This window comes from Xiphias gladius, chromosome 5 (assembly GCF_016859285.1).
Source record: "Xiphias gladius isolate SHS-SW01 ecotype Sanya breed wild chromosome 5, ASM1685928v1, whole genome shotgun sequence".
NCBI classification, from domain to species: domain Eukaryota; kingdom Metazoa; phylum Chordata; class Actinopteri; order Istiophoriformes; family Xiphiidae; genus Xiphias; species Xiphias gladius.
The window spans coordinates 15,777,142-15,793,224 of record NC_053404.1 but is presented as its reverse complement, the minus strand read 5'-3'; the positions used below and the strand labels follow the sequence as shown (position 1 = coordinate 15,793,224).

General features: G+C 40.7%; 1 protein-coding gene across 3 annotated transcripts in view; it reads right to left on the bottom strand.

Moving 5' to 3' along the window:
* Positions 1-16,083, bottom strand: part of plxdc2b (plexin domain containing 2b) — a 91,421-nt gene that overhangs the window by 40,619 nt on the left and 34,719 nt on the right. For all 3 annotated transcript variants that reach the window (XM_040126908.1, XM_040126909.1, XM_040126910.1), the window contains exons 2-4: positions 15,635-15,858; positions 5,276-5,422; positions 2,849-2,918 (exon numbers count right to left, since the gene is read on the bottom strand). In XM_040126908.1, coding sequence (XP_039982842.1) covers positions 2,849-2,918; positions 5,276-5,422; positions 15,635-15,858 — 441 coding nt within the window. The remainder of the gene's footprint in view (positions 1-2,848; positions 2,919-5,275; positions 5,423-15,634; positions 15,859-16,083) is intronic.

The following is a 16,083-nucleotide window of genomic DNA, read 5'->3' as shown; positions in this document are numbered from 1 at the left end:
GCGACGACGTTTGTATCTAAATTAAATGTCAGCTGTCTTTGTTTTTTTATTGCTTATTGATACAAAACAATACTTAGCCTATAATCACCCAGAACAGGAAGGATTTTGTGTTTCACAATTGTGGTTTCTTTGGAGTACTGTCCTATCGAATTAACTAGTGAAAAGACAAATCATGTCTTGGAAGTGGAGTGCAAAGTCTGACCCTATTTCAAGTCATGTGCTCCTTTATCTTTCTGCTTCACACATGTTATGGATATGGTACGTTACATTCCTATTTTTGTGGTCAAAAACCTGCCGGGAAACTATATTTAAGAACTATGATTTGATAAACACGTTCAGGTATTTTCTGAATCTGTGTTTATATTCTGGTTGTCAAGTGTGACAGCTGGCTCTGTAAACAGCGTACCACAGCTGGGTATCAGTCCGCAGAGCTGGCGGTGGTCAAACCATAATATCACTGATATTCTCAAACAGTACATGCCGAGCCCTCCACACACTCTTCAGCATGAACTAGACTCTCTCTGATGACCGCAAACAGTCAGTTCACTCCAAGATCTGCAGTATGTTGACAGTCACTGTAAACCCAGTAAGTCTCAGTTACTGTAATGTACTGTCATGACTGTGTAAAAAATATTCCTTTTGCTGACATTATCCATTTATTCTCACCACATTCTTAGGAACATTTTAATGTAGTCTGTCTCTGTCTCTTTTTTATTGTTAGAATCTTGCCTCTTAGCCAGGCTGTAGTCTGTTGAACTGACTTGGTAAAGTGATGTATTTTGTAGATGAGTGTAGATAAGTAGTAGTATTTAAAAGGGTGTTTTGAGTGTTAAGGTAGCAGCGTGCATTGATGTCTGACACTGTCATTTTTGAGACTACCACAGGGCTGCAACCAATCATTATTTTCATCATCGATCACTCTTCACAGTTATTTTTAGAATCAATCGATTAATCGTTTAGTCAATAAAGTGCCAGAAAATAGTGAAAAGATATAGGAGTCAAATGATATGGAGTGTACAAAAGTTAGATTTTTTAAAATTCTACACATAGTGGGTTTAATTGTGCAGAAAATCAAAAAATCTGTATCTTATCAATTAATTTCGCCTGAATTGAGCCTTTAAACCTTTGGTATCTTAAAAAGAAGACAGAGAACCTTTTTACCCACTTCCAATACATATCAGATTATCAAGTTGTTTCAAAAATTCTTTTTTCAGATTTACCGTATGTAAAGACCATAAAAGTGGACTTAGACCTCAGATGTTTGACAAGGCTGCATACCAACCCCATTTTCTTGGCCACACTGTTAATGTCTTTGAGGATTCACTGCTCTACTGTTTAGAAAGTAACTGTAATTCTAAAAATAAAAAAAAAGGAATAAATGTAATTGTAACTCTGCTACTCTTCTTTCACACTGTTAAGAAATTGTCTTCTCCTGCAGAGTTTCGGCATAGGTAGTAAAAGGAAAAATATCTGATGAAGTAAAAACAGTGACTTGCTGACAGCAATGAAAGTGGAGAGATGGAATGGTACAGTAGGGAGAGGAGGATGAGCTGACTGATAGGCCCTGAAATGGAGGGATAGGAGGAGGGCGTCTCGGAGACAAAGCCCCCGATGCCTGCGAGAAGGAGATAGCTGCCTCCTCCTCCTCGGTTTCCCCTCTCCTCCTCGGCCTCTTCCCTCCATCTGTATCTGGAGGAATGCAAATTCACGTTATCTCCTCTGTACTAGTAGCGTCTACGCCCGTCCATTCCTCGTCACAATCATCCAGAACGTTTCTAAAGCCAGCTCAACTTTGCCAGTGATTGAGGAGCAAGTGAAAAAATGAGACAGTGATGATAATGACGATAAGAGACTCCAAGGATTACTTCTTTATTATTCCAGTGGCAGTGAAACACAGCACAACATTTCTGAAATAGTTGGGTAAGAGCAGGGCTTTAGTCTTTGATGTGATAATAGATGGTTGGGGTGTTGTGGTTTCACCATCAAGATTCAAGTGGAAAATTGTTTTGCACACTCTGGCAAACACGTCTGCTGAGTCACGCGTCTAAGCCACACACAGACATCCTCTGATACCCCCACCTCCTTATCCATGTCTATCAGGGTGTGCTAGGCCACTTGGCAGAGAGACTCCTTTTTCCAGTCCAAACCCACTGGTCAGGTTTCTCTTCCAGTTAAGCCTGGTGTGGAGCTGCTGGTGCTGAGTTTTGGGAGTGCTTGCCCCCCCAAGTCTAGTAGACTATCCCGTTGAGGTGAGAACTGTATATGGTCTCGCATCAGGCTGACTGGTTGGCTGGCAGAGTGACGTTGGGGGTTTTGTACTGCGGTTCGTGCCAGACGAGCCTTTTCAACCCTGGATCTTCTGATTTAGTATCCCACAAACAGTATCCAAAGAAATAACTAATTGTTTGGTACTTTTCAGGACTGAGGGGTGAGATCTCTTTGTACAGCGGCCATACCACAGTCACAGGTACACCAAGTGCCACAGACACATTCAGACACACAAATCAGACACACAAATTTGTGTGCGTGCGCACACACACACACGCACACACACACACACACACACACACACACACACACACACACACACACACACACACACACACACACACACACACACACACACACACACACACACACACTCTTTTTCTTCTCCATTTCATAAATGCTTCTGTACTCCAGACTAATTTTATAATTCCTACCAAATTCCGCCCAAAAGTAATAACCACCCTGCAGTAATAAATACTGTCTGTGTAATGTCTAATATGCCAAGCACATATGGTATATCCAATAATACAACTATTAACTACTGTCGAGAGAGCAGAGTCCAAGAACAGTGTTCACTTACCACCAGTCGCCACGGTGATTTCACGCAGGAAATGCCCATAAAAAGGGAAATCGAAGGACAGATTAACTCTCTGTGAGGGGAAAAACAGACAGATGACCCCGGTCAGAAAGATAAAGGTAAAAGGAGGATCAGAGAAGAAACTGTTCTCATCTTCAAAAAAGAACTTTAGATCAGAAGGAAAACGTGGAAAGAAAACACAAAGGTACCCATTGCGCTATAATTTTTGGAGCCATCACTGGTCATTTTGGAGCAGGAATCTAAAACAGATTTGAAAGACCTTCAGCTTCATTATTTTACGGGCAGGCATTAAAAATGCAAGGCAATGGAATGAAAATGTCTTCATTACATTTTACAATGAGAGGAAAGAAAAATCGTATCTTCTCCAATTTTCTGTAATCAAAGTACTTCGGTCCTTACTGAAATATAAATTTAAAAAAAAAAAAACTACATTCATGTTGATTAATGAAGTGTAAAGATTCTTTAGGCACTTATGGGTAAATACCTATTTATATATATTTAATCCGTACATCTCTATTTTATGGAAGTAAATGTTTGCCCATTAAAGGAAAAAAATAGATTAAACTTAAGGAAGGACAACAGAAAAATGCCCTCATGAGGAAATAAGTCAAAGTTATGTGATAGTACATTGAAATTTTGACCCTATAAGTCAAAATTGTCACATTAAAAGTAAAAAATCTGATATTTACTTAGTAAAAATTATCGCATATGTCAAAGTTTTGACTCTTATAATTTTGACTTACCATGACTATTTTCAGTTGTAGCCATACTAACTTTAGATGAAAGCACCATCATCAATGCCTGCAAAACTAACGACATTCCCATTAGCCCCAGTTGTACTTTGTGTTTGGTGCTAATTAGCAAATGTTTGCATGCTAACATGCTAAGATAAGATGGTGACCATTCCAATTATCATACCACCTGATGCTGATGTGTTGTAAGACACTACAGTATAATAAAATTACTCTAATAACTATGTGTTCATGCAAATTACCAGAAAAAATGGTTTATGTATTCATTATTTTATCCCTGTACTTAATATCTTACAGTCGCACTGTAACACTGCCAAAAAATGTTATGGAGATAGACAGTCTACAGTAAACATGGAGCTATTATACATTTTCCTAGATTATGCTGGGGGAGCAATCCTGTGGCAAGCCACAGTGAATCTGACTGACAATAAAGCCAATCCACAGCTCAACTTTTCTACTATCCCGTGCTGAAGCTGACCTCTGTGGCTGTGTTTTGTTTTACTGCCTTTCTGGCCTAATTTTTTCAGTGTCGGGGCCAAAGCTCTGGCAGGCAGCAGTGCCGGGGGAGGAGCATGGAGGCTTTCTCCAGTCCTGTTCCAGCACGCAGAGTTTTATGCAGATTCTCAGGACTTTAACTGTCCTCATAGTAAACTCTACTTGTTTAAAATGTTAGTCTGCTGACATGGTGGATGAATTTCAGCACAGATGGTTTTCACTTCCTCTTGCAATGCAGTCTTGCAATCAGACTATCCAGGCAAGTTTTCCATATCGCCTTCTGATTTGCTAGCTGGCCATTAAATTGGGAAATTCCCTTATTGATTTTGTCAGATTTAAGCCAAAGTCAGCGAAATCTCCCACATTCCTCCTACTTTATTTGGAAGAAAAGCATTGCCTCTTAGCCAGGAAGTTCTGTGGCTAAAAAGAATAGCTTGCCCCACATTGTATGGTTCAATCCATCATTACATGACTGAAGGTGGAGGAGCAGAATGCAAATGCGGGACTCTATTCTATCCTCTCACCAGCTATTGTTCACCGTCGGTGCTTTTTCTCTCTTTTTTTTTTTTTCAAAGTCTGCGACTGCCTTGCTGCTCTGTCTCTCCAGTCAATCTGCTGCTGCCTTGTGTGACTTCATCAGTATGCACCTCACATGGGTCACCTGCTTGTGCTGAGGTGGAAGGAGGGGAGAATTTAAACTTCACAGCAGAGAAGCTTTTAAAACTGTGTGAACGCTTAAAGGAATATTTCACTGTTTTTCTTCTTATTATTGTTGCTATTGGATTTATCTTTCTTTATAATCTCTGAGCCCGCATCACTGGCCAACCTAACCAGCTCATGAGTACGAGTAGCTTATCGGTGATCAGATTGGCATCATGGTGTTATATGTGTTCGTGCATGTGTTTGCGTGGGGACGGGATCTCCACCTTCAGTCTGTTTGGGGGAAGGAACACCCTGACCCTGAGGTGAGGTTTTTCTCAGCTACTGTTGGGTACATTTATATGACATTTATGAAAGCCCAAACATTGAAACAGCGGCAGAAGACCCCTAAGTTACATTTGCCAAGAAAAAGTCCAAACCAAGTCACCAGCTTACAATATAAATACTCAACTCTTACATTAAGTACTAAGTAAATCCCCCCTAATGTCGTTTGTTGGCTTACCGCCGCTTGTCTGTGCGTGTTGGACAGAATGCCGTGGATCTTCACTTTTTCCTTGTCCATCTGGTCAATATTTACCCACAAGTCCTTGCTCATTTGATCTGACGGCCCGTATGTTTTTGATGTGTAGTAGTTGTGATCTGTATCCTCCTGCAAAAAGACAAAACAAAATGCATCCTGTGAACGAGTTTGCATACTGGTTTCAATATAAAGGCTGTGAAGAAGTGTAGTCATTCAGAAGAATGTAATACAGCTGAAAGGACAGAGTGGATATTACTGTGTTGCTCTTTGAATTACACTGATGGAGTCTGTTGCTTTATTGTAATGTATACAGTGTAAAGAATATAAACAAATATTCATGAAGAGACATCCTGTGGCTCCTCATTCCACTAAGCTGCTATAAGCTTAAATCAAATTCAAGGCTACCTAATATATTGTAAGCTGCAATTTCTAAAAACAATTTAAACCTCTACACAAATAGAAAAGTTTGACATGCTGTAGGGAAAATCGACAACAGAGTATTTCTAATTTTACTGCAGAACAAATTATCTGCTAAATAAGATCAAATGACAATACAATCATTTCCAGTGCGTGTGCAGTGTGTGCATTCTCTTTTTCATTTCACTCAACTCTATAGTTTATGTGAGAGCAGAGTCAGCACAGGAATTAGTTTTAATGTCTCCTAATCAAATTAAAAAAACCAAGAAGCCAATCAACTTCCTCCCCTCTTAAAAAGCCCGGAACAGACTGTAAAAGTCAGGGTTCCTTTTTATAACAGATACATTCATGGACTTTTATAAGCAACGTGGGAGAGGCCTGACTGCTTTTATGTTTCCTGTACAGAATTACGAAGAGTGCTTGCGTCACTGGCCTGCCATTGCTCGTCTCCCTCTGGTTCTAAAGAGATATCCTACAGCTGTGACCTTTATCTAAAACATTGTAAAAAGTTAATGTTTTGCTGGGTGGGAAGTCAGGGAAGTGTACACCATGTTTGACTGTGATCTCACTAACTCACACAGCTCTGTGGATACTTTGATATATATTAGTGGTGCGAGCTACTGCGCATTGGTTGTCAAAAAAGGCCAGGAGACAAAAATTAATGAAAGTGCAATCCTTCTCTGTTCAGTTCATTTGGCTTCAAGGATTCATATTTCCCCTCGGAGAGTTCTAATATCTCAATATTCAGCCTGGGATATAAGAGAGTGAGTCCCAGGCTTAAGAGGCTCTGAGGGACTGATAAATATCAAAATTCCAAATGCAGTTCAGCTATGTAGGTGGTGCTACTTTTGATTAATTTGTAGACTTAAACAAACATTGCCAGAAGCCTTTCATCACAGCCTAAAGTGCAGACAAATCACGTCAGGGAAAAGAGGCCCCTCCAGACAGCCTTGCTCAGCACATTTCAGAAGAGAGACAACAAGGGCACTTGTAAAAGGTGTAGACACAAATGCAAGGCTGTAAAGTTTCCTGATAATCAACACAAGATGTGGTTGGTCTTGTGCAGAAGGATCGAGGGAGGTACAGGTTCCTCAGAGGTGAGGGGGGCCGGCTGGCAGATCTTGCCCTCAAGGGGAAGGGGAAGACGGGCAGGGTGCCATTGCCCAGCAGGAAGCTTTGATGGCTTTTCAAGAGCACAGCAAACAGAGAACAGGGAGCACGACCACAGAAACAGTCTCACACACACAAAATACACGAGTTTTGGTGGAAAGTTGTGGGAGTAAGGTAGAGTTTCTTTAAATCAGGCACAGCAAGTGAAGTGTGGTACTCGATGTGCAAAAATACTTCCCTGTTTTGAAAAGTCTTTATTGGTATTGGGACAACTGGACCCCAAGCCTATTAACAATTTAAAGGACAGAGAGAATCTCCAACCACATAGATTTACAAAACAGTAAGCCATTATTATGCATTTCAAATTCAAATTCAAAAATTACATTTAAATTCAAAGCCCAGCACCTTTAACCCTTTTAGCCTAAAGAGTACTTGGATACCAACACCAAAATGATGTACTGAGCTAGACTGGTTTCAGACCTCTGAACCGCCACTCACATCTCAGATTTGTTCGGGGATTCATATACTGTAGGTCTGGTGCTGTGCCCGTTGACATCTGCTTTTGCTGGTTGGAGAAACAGTCAACCAATTAGAATTTAGCAGGCCGGATTTATGCCACGTTCATGTCATACTGGGGTTACCGGAAATACCACTTTCCCATTCGTACATAGCGTTCACGTCAGCATCCAAGTGGTACAAACGCGGATCCCTGGCTGTTCAGTGTAATTAAACCCACGTTTACTGGATGTGGTGTTATAGTCTCATTTCTTTTCACTCTCACATGACCACCTCCGTAAGCACTCAACAGTATTGAACATCAGATGATGTGAACACTCGCAAGTTCCCGCAGCTTCCACACAACTGAAATTATGTTGGGTATTGGATAGGGTAAAACAAAAAAAGCAAAAAAAAAAACAAAAAAAAAAAAAACGTGTCAGGCTGAATAAATGAAGTGAAATGAAAACGCAATTCAGTCCGATTATCAGGCTACCACAGAGCCATACTCACAGGATAAAAGTTGGCATTTGTATTTTACAGAATCATTCATCCATAATTAGGACAAAACAAAACATCATAACTTTATCATGAGAGCTGTCCATTGTAGCCCGAGTGATTAGACACATTAGGCACATTTTGACTGGTGAGTGTCCTTCATATGCATACTTGCATTGTGGAAAAAAAAAACAAAACATCACGACATTAAAACTGTTGAACAAAATCTAGATTGGTGGCTAGATGAACTGAACGTTTCAGTGACAGGAAAAACTGAGGCAGTAAAATTAATGCTGATATTTTATAAATGTGCACTGTTCAGTGCACAAATTGTTCACAAACAGCAACACAGAATATTCAGATCATATTTACATATATTTATTAATATTGACAGGCTCTATAGCAGTGATATACATCTCTGTCCTACCTGAGCTGAACATCTACAGCTTGTTTTGTTGTGGGTGTACAGCATCTATGTGTCATGTGAATATACATGTCGCTGTGACTGGTGAAACTGGTTATAAATGGGGCATCCTAGTGAACTAGTGGTCTAAGATGATGACCATGTAATTGCAACATCTGTTTTTTGAATCTGGTTGAAGACCTTTGTTTCATGTCATTCCCTCCCCTCTCCTTTCATTTAAAATCTTTCTCAGAAAAACATGAACCAGCCAAATGTTATATATTTTGCAAGTATTTTAACTGCATTTTGAATACATGCTGTCTTGTACAAGTGTGTCAGATATATTTTCATTCCATATGGGACACACACATACACATCTCTAGCAGGGTAAGTTCCAATTGACCCTCACAGACCCTACAGAGGGGGAGATGCCTGAACTGCACTGAAAAGGTCAGAAGACTAATGGAAGATAGATAGACACATGATGAACAAGTGAGAGGAGAAGTAGACTGTATCCTTGTCACTCAGTTGCAATAGGGAACCCCTGCCCTATTTGAATCTGACCTTCATAAACTGAAATACTTTAAGTGGGGAAGGAGAAAACAAAAATTGCTGTTAATAATGGACCATCTTCTGTCTCTGGAGCATAAAAACAAACTGCAGAAAAGATTCATTCATTACAGATTCACTCTCATCTCTGCCTAAGGCATTTACTTGAGCTGCCCACCACATTAATATTGCATTATACCGAGACCTGAATATCCTGGGCCAAAATTTTTTCACATTTGAATGGCTCCTTAATACAGGAGAGAATCTGAATGAAAGGAATTTATCACTTGGCCTTTAAACGATTATTCTGGGTGTCTGACTTAAAGAAAATAAGATGTTTTGAAATGTATCTCAAAGCTGCTACATATGAGGTAGTTGTGGCCGAGACTCACTGATGTTGGTCAGAAAAATAAAGGAAATCTACACTGAAAACTGTAATCCCTTCAGCTGCGATTGTCTTTGCTCCGGAGAAAATAATATTGCATGTATGCACAAGGAGCGCTTTGGCTTTAAATAAATGTTCCAATATGTTGGAATGAAGGCTCTTGTCTGGCAGCCTTCGTTTTCATAAGACATTGCCCATGCAGACATATGGATGCAACACACACACACACACACACACACACACACACACACAGTACAGAGCACACAGTTAAGACTGCAGCCTGTTTGAAAAAGCACTAAAAAGATGCAATTGCTCATGTGTGCAGCTCTTTATCTGCTGATAATGTCTGTGATCCATTATTCATTGCTCCACTCCATTGCCCGCCAGTTGTAGCAGCTTCATGGTGAAACTCAGCAATGTGATACGACATAGTGGTCTGAGCTGCACCAGACTTTTACTGATTCCTCTCAACAGGTATGGATAGTTCATGAACTATAAGTCTTCACGGAATCCAAAATGTTGGACCCGATCCGAAAAGGGATCTGTGGAGAACCTACCAAAACCCAGCGTGCATAAAGTAGGCTTCAAAAAGAGAAATCGATTGAAATAGACCCAAGGATAACTAGATCCGATCCAAAATGCGGTCAATCTGAACAGATGTTAACAAAGAGAGAAAACAGCAGTTTAGTTGTTTATCTATAAAATGTGAGAAAAAAAAATGCCCATCACAGTTTCAATGTCACACATTCAGCTTACTATGGCTGAAGAGTAACAAAACCAGAAAAAGAAAAAAGCACAGCAATATAATAATGTCCTAAGAACAAATTTAATGTCACAGAAACTCGTTCCAAAAGGAATTTGTTTATGTGCTTCAAAAGCTAATTTATAGAAATATTTTAAAGTCCTATTTTCACCTCCTGCACCAGCAATAAAACATTCTGTTTTCTAACCAATACCCTTCTAGCCAGAGTTTAATGAAATTACCCAAAAATTACCCGACCAAATTAGAATGAGTATGATCTGGACCTGGTTTGAGTCAGGTCTCAGGTTGGTTCCTGCTGAGCCAAGAGGACCCTTGAAGAGTAGACCTTTAGTAAGCGCTAGAAGTACAACTACATTAGCGCTGATGGCAATTAAAATGCTCCAAAGCTGTTGGATCACTCTTTCAGTTTCAGTATGTAAGAGATATAATCAGAGGGCTTTTTAGTTAGATAAATAATAATGTGCCTGCGTTGGAATGATTAAAAAACTATGAAAAAATTGAGTGAATAAAGTAAATAAACAGTCTGAGATGAATCCGGGCACCTGATATATAATTTAAACCTTCCTCTGGTCTGTGGTTATACATCTCCTGAATTGCAAGCTGTCTGTGCAATGTATGTCTGGTTGTACTAAAAGTGATGTTCAGGGGCTTAGAGGTACACAGAGTGCACTACACAAGATGTTCGCAAGCTCACTACCTTTGCTGTCTTTGTTCATCTGAATGAACGACTGCAGACCAACGTGCTGGCTGACCCACCGAGAGACCTCTTCAGGCCCCTTCCTGCTACAAGATGATGCTCAATCACAAAGTTCAAAACCGAACAGACTGGACAAAGACTGAAATTTAAATGACTCTGAGTTCAGCTGTAGGGCGGATCCGAGCCGTAGTAGCTGGCTGAGATGGTATAGCCTTACAGAGTTTAAACATGGAATAACATATAGATGGTAAACGTCCCTTTCCAAACACATTGCCCTCTGGCAATCTTTTAACAAACTTGACAAACTGAGACAAGAAAACAAATAGAGGGAATAAAAAACTCATTTGCATTCACTGCAGGTTTTGAACATGGAATGTGGTTAAGTGTAAAAGTAACCTCACGAATCAAACAAAGTAATGTAAATTAGCAGGCTGCTTCAATGTTTGAATTCTCTCCCTTAAGAAATAGACAAATAAACAGTGAATGTAGCAAAAGCATGTAACTCCCTAAGAACCTCCTGAGCTGCAAAGTCCCAGACATCTCCACATATCCAATAACAACTGTCCACCACACCCTTATTACTACACATCAAAGCAAGCCATACAAACACAACAGCAGCAGCAGGATGGACAGACCTCCCAGACACCAGTATACTGTGTGCTTTTATTGGCAAACTGGCAAGTCTGACATTGGTTAAATTATCAGGGCAGGCTGTACTTGAGTGCAAATATGAACAGCCAGGCGTGAAAATGACACCATCAAATGTGCGCATTATTTCAGAGGGAACATGAGGTATGTGTCTCTCTTGGCCTCACTTGCGGTATTGCAATATGACACAGGATTTGAAAAAGGAGTAGTCTGTGCAACTCCACATGTCCTCTGCATGTGTGTTTGTGTTTGTGTGGTTGGTTCCTACTCCTTATAAAGATAAGACTTGAAATGTCACCACCTGACAGCTGCAGCAACCTCTAAAGTACAGCTCCTCAAACTTGAAGTAAGAGCCCCATGTTGGCTTCCTTGGTATGCAGGTGATGTCTCACACTCAGCGGGTGTTGACACAGAAAATAGCACTGTGGGAGCACCACAGATGAAAGATGAAATATAAGCCAGGGCGTCCAGTTCATGTAATGCATCCATAAATTTAAAAGGGCTATAAGACAACAAAAAACTGCAAAGAGGTTTATAATACTACGAGACAGGATTTTACTATTCATCCACTGTTTCACGATCAGGTAAACAGTAGTAGTACTGCATTTAATTCATAAAGTAATCTACCAGAAATGTGTGCTTGAACGTATTTCCACAGCTAATGCAGAGTGCTGTGGCAAAAGCAGAGCCGGGATCAACTTCTCCAACGATGGGTGCTTTTTTGTTTTTTTTCCTCCACAGCCCGCTGCAGAGACCTCAGCTGTACCAACACGGCGATTTAATCAAAATGAATAAGGAGCTGCGTTTTTTGCAGCCGAATAGTTCATCCACTTTGGTGGGTTAAAAGAATCGTAAAAGGTGTAAAATCCCCATATTTGGGGTGCCCTGGTTGCTTAATGGTTAAGGCACATAATGTCCACAGTTCAATTCAGAGCAATGTGTGTTTCTCAAGTTGCACAAGTATAAACACTGAATTACGCCACACATACTCTCAACTTACATGACAAGCTCACAGTTGGGTTTATGAAATATTTGAGACCTAAAAAACAGGGCCATTATCCAAGACAAGGTTGAGAAACTGCAGCAAGATAAACTACAAAAACACAACCGTTAACTGCCACAAGTCATTATGGATAGCATGTCTGGACTAGCACAAACTTCACCTTGCTGAATAAAGGAAGCTGTGATAAGACCTGGCTTGAATTCAGTGACACTGATTTGTTCCCACAGTTTGTTCCTACCTTATTATATTTTACAGCGACCTCGAAACACCTTTAGCCGAGAGTCTTTTTAATCTGGGTTAATGACCCAGAGAGAGATACAATGAGTCACAGCAATTCAAGGCGTCAGAAAGTCTGTCGTTAAGGCCACTGTTATAAACCTTCATGTCGAGGTGAGATGAATCTATTATGGTTATGGCACTAGTTAAACCAACCACAGGTTGACCTCAAAGTAAAGACAATGGAGGGAAGAGAGATTTCTCCAGTTCTATTAAGTGGAAACCTGATTCATGAATTTGGATTTGGAACAGTGATTCAATCGAGCACCACTACAATGGGTTCAATCCACCTTAAAACAACTTAGCATTGCTAAGAAATGTTATTTGGGATTGCATCTCTGTACATATTTGTGTTTTTCTTATTCTAGATTACTGGCCAAACATGCTGCTACATGGGAAGTAACTTCAACGGACTATAGCGCACTATGGCCACAGGACACACTGTAAATATGAGATTTGAATTTTGTCTCGACAGGACATTTGGTCGCAAATCACTAGCTACAGTGCACACAGCAGCAAAAATAAATTACGACACCAGGTAACTCTTGGAATGTGTTTACCATCATAGATTGATGATATACGGCTTTGTGAAAGTGTCTAAGTGCAGATTTTGACTCAAGGGGACACAGCTCTTCCTCTGTCTTCTTCCCTCCTCAGTTAAAGCTCCTTCAGTAAAGAGAGGATGGTCTTCAAAACCATTCAGCTCACAGATAGGTGAAAGATTTCAGCTCAGTGTTTACTATTTCTGTCCTCTGAAAACGAAGGCTTTTTCTCATGTCAAGAAAGTGTTGGTGGCAAGTAAGGGAATGAGTATGTTTTGTGTGTGTGTTGGGTAATGACAGGAGGAATGACAGATCGTTTGTGCTGCGGACGGCTTTTCCATTCGGCAACAACAAATGAGCCCCAGAGAACGAAAACAATGAGGGAGAACATGTTTATGTTAGTGTTTGTGTGATGGTATGTGAGCATGCATCTAAGCACAAGTGTGTGTGTGTGTGTGTGTGTGTGTGTGTGTGTGTGTGTGTGTATGTGTGTGTGTGTATGTGTAGCTGTGATGTCCGAAGTGGTACATGTGTGTTTATACTATAGTATTAGTGTGTTTACACTCATGTCCATACATAAACGTGCGCGTGAAGTTGGAGTTGGTGTGTGTGCGCGTAGAGGAGTGTGCGCGTGTGAATGTTTACAGCTGGCGATTAAAGCTACCTCCCTCCTCGCTGAGAGACGCGGGGCTGTGAACCTGAGATGATTAGAAGCCACAGGAAAAGTTAACGAGCTGTCTAAGGCCGGGCTGCCGCCATAATTTTGACTGAACACCTCAGTGCTGTGCACCAGCCAAGGCGCCATAACAAGGGACACGGGTGATGCCTTTCATTTACATAGACACGAACACAGGCCGAACCCCGAGCATTAATCTCCAGCAGGTCCACTAACCCCTTTGGAACTGAGAGCGGCTGGGTTAATTTCCTGTTCTGGTCTCTCCAAGGTCACATTTAAGAGGACCCAGTCCAACACAGAAGGTAGATGAATCCCTGAGGGCTGAGCTTAATTTGACATAAAATATTATCCTCAAAAGGCCCCTGCTAGTCTTTTTCATTTATAAACATCCACTCTTCTAAGGAGATTTATAATTGCTCCAGGAAAGTAACCAAGGAGTATTTTTAGGTACGGCTCACAGGGGACTTTTTCGAATAATTCTGCCATATTGGTTGGATTCTTTGCTAAACCAGAGGGTTTATTGAGTGATTCACCTTGTTTAGCTGCACTGATCTGACCTGTCACAATAAAGCTGGTCTAAACTTGGGCTGCTGGATGATTAAGATGGCAAACTGCGATTCTGATTATCAACCCCAATCATTTGCCTCCATTTCATCTTTATATTCCACTTTGTCAATCAAAATAGCATAAAATAACATCTTTACTGTACTATATAACACAACTTTTCCCTTTTTTAGCAGTGCACTTTGTATTTATGTCCCTCTATTACTGTAATTACAGTTGCAAGAAACACCAAAGTAGATTTGCTAAACAAACAAGGCCAAGATCAAGTGAAAAGAAAAATCACTTATTGCAGTTGTAGCTGTGCTGTTGTGTGTTGCAGGTCTACTCAGCATGGACACATGGAAACACCTGTGCAGGTGTGCAGGGCCTTTACAAGTCACGCAGTGAGGGATGGATGGTGGCAGTGGGAAAGATTCCCCTGGTAACAACTTGTGAGTGTTCATGTCACTAGACCACTCAAGAAGGTTTCGGTGATTACAGAGTGGGTTCAAGTGCCCATCCATTACATTTGGGTTTAATTATACTTAATCAACTGATTTGAGGGATTGGATGTTTGATGCGAACTCTATTTAAGATTCGGTAATTACGAGAACTCTGATATGACATGAATGCTGCATAACCTCTCCCACCCTAACAGGTGCACCCAAGAAACCAAAGAAAAAAATAATAATTAAATTAAATTTAAAAAACAAACAAACAAACAAACAAAAAAACCCCCAAAAGATCAAAAATGAATTATTTTATTTATGTTATTTACCTAATTTATGTGCCCTTGTTTCATTTCGGCTTAGTTTGAGAGTCTCTACTGCGTCTTGCTGTCATTTACGGTCGAGTTTCTCTCCTCCGCTTTTGTTTCACCGTGTGTGTGTGTGTGTGTGTGTCTTAGCCTCTCCACCCACACAGAGCAGATTGGAGCAGAGCAGAGGAGAGACAGGTCGACAGCCCGTTACATTTAGTGCATTAAAATCTTTCCAAAAAGTGATGTAAATCCTTCTAAAACCAAACATGGACAGGCGTCCAACCCAAACGTCTGAACGTCAAGCCAAAATATCAGCGTGTTGTAAATGCACGCAATCTGGCGGCAGTGGCGAGGATGCTAGCAGCTCTGCTGCTGAGAGCAGGGAAATTAGTCCTGGCCAGAGCCCCTCTCCTGCTGTTAGCCAGAGGAGGAATATCAGTTATTAATAAACTGTCCAATTTTCATCATTACAGAAAAAACGAAATGAAAAAAAAGAAAGAAAAAAAAAAAAGAGAGAGAAGCACCCGACAGACATCTCTGATCAGTTGCCGAGCCTTGGTGTGAATCATCACCTACCTCTATCTGGGAGCTGTTGTCTGTTTCCTCTGCTGAGAGCAGGCCTGGGAACCCTTCAGGCTCTTCCTGGTCAGGCTCTTGGTCCTGCTCCTGACTGGCCCTGTTACTGTCCATGTTACGAGGTTTTGGGGGAACCCATCTCCTCCACCGGTGACTGTAGAGCTTCACGTCCGCTGCTGCATCCTCATCTCCCGCCTGCCCCTCCATATATGAGTAAGAGACCCCTGAGGAAAAAGAATAACAATGTGTCAAGAACATACAACAGGTGTATGGTCCAAAGCTATCTCCAAAATCAAATCTCCATGAAGTTGTAATTTCTTGTCGGTAAATGTACAGCAGGACAACACAAATCTACTATAAACTGTGCATGCCTAATATAATTTTCTACCCAAATTAGCTTTGAACTATTGAACCCTGCATTAGTAAAACTCAACGGAAAATCTGTTGAT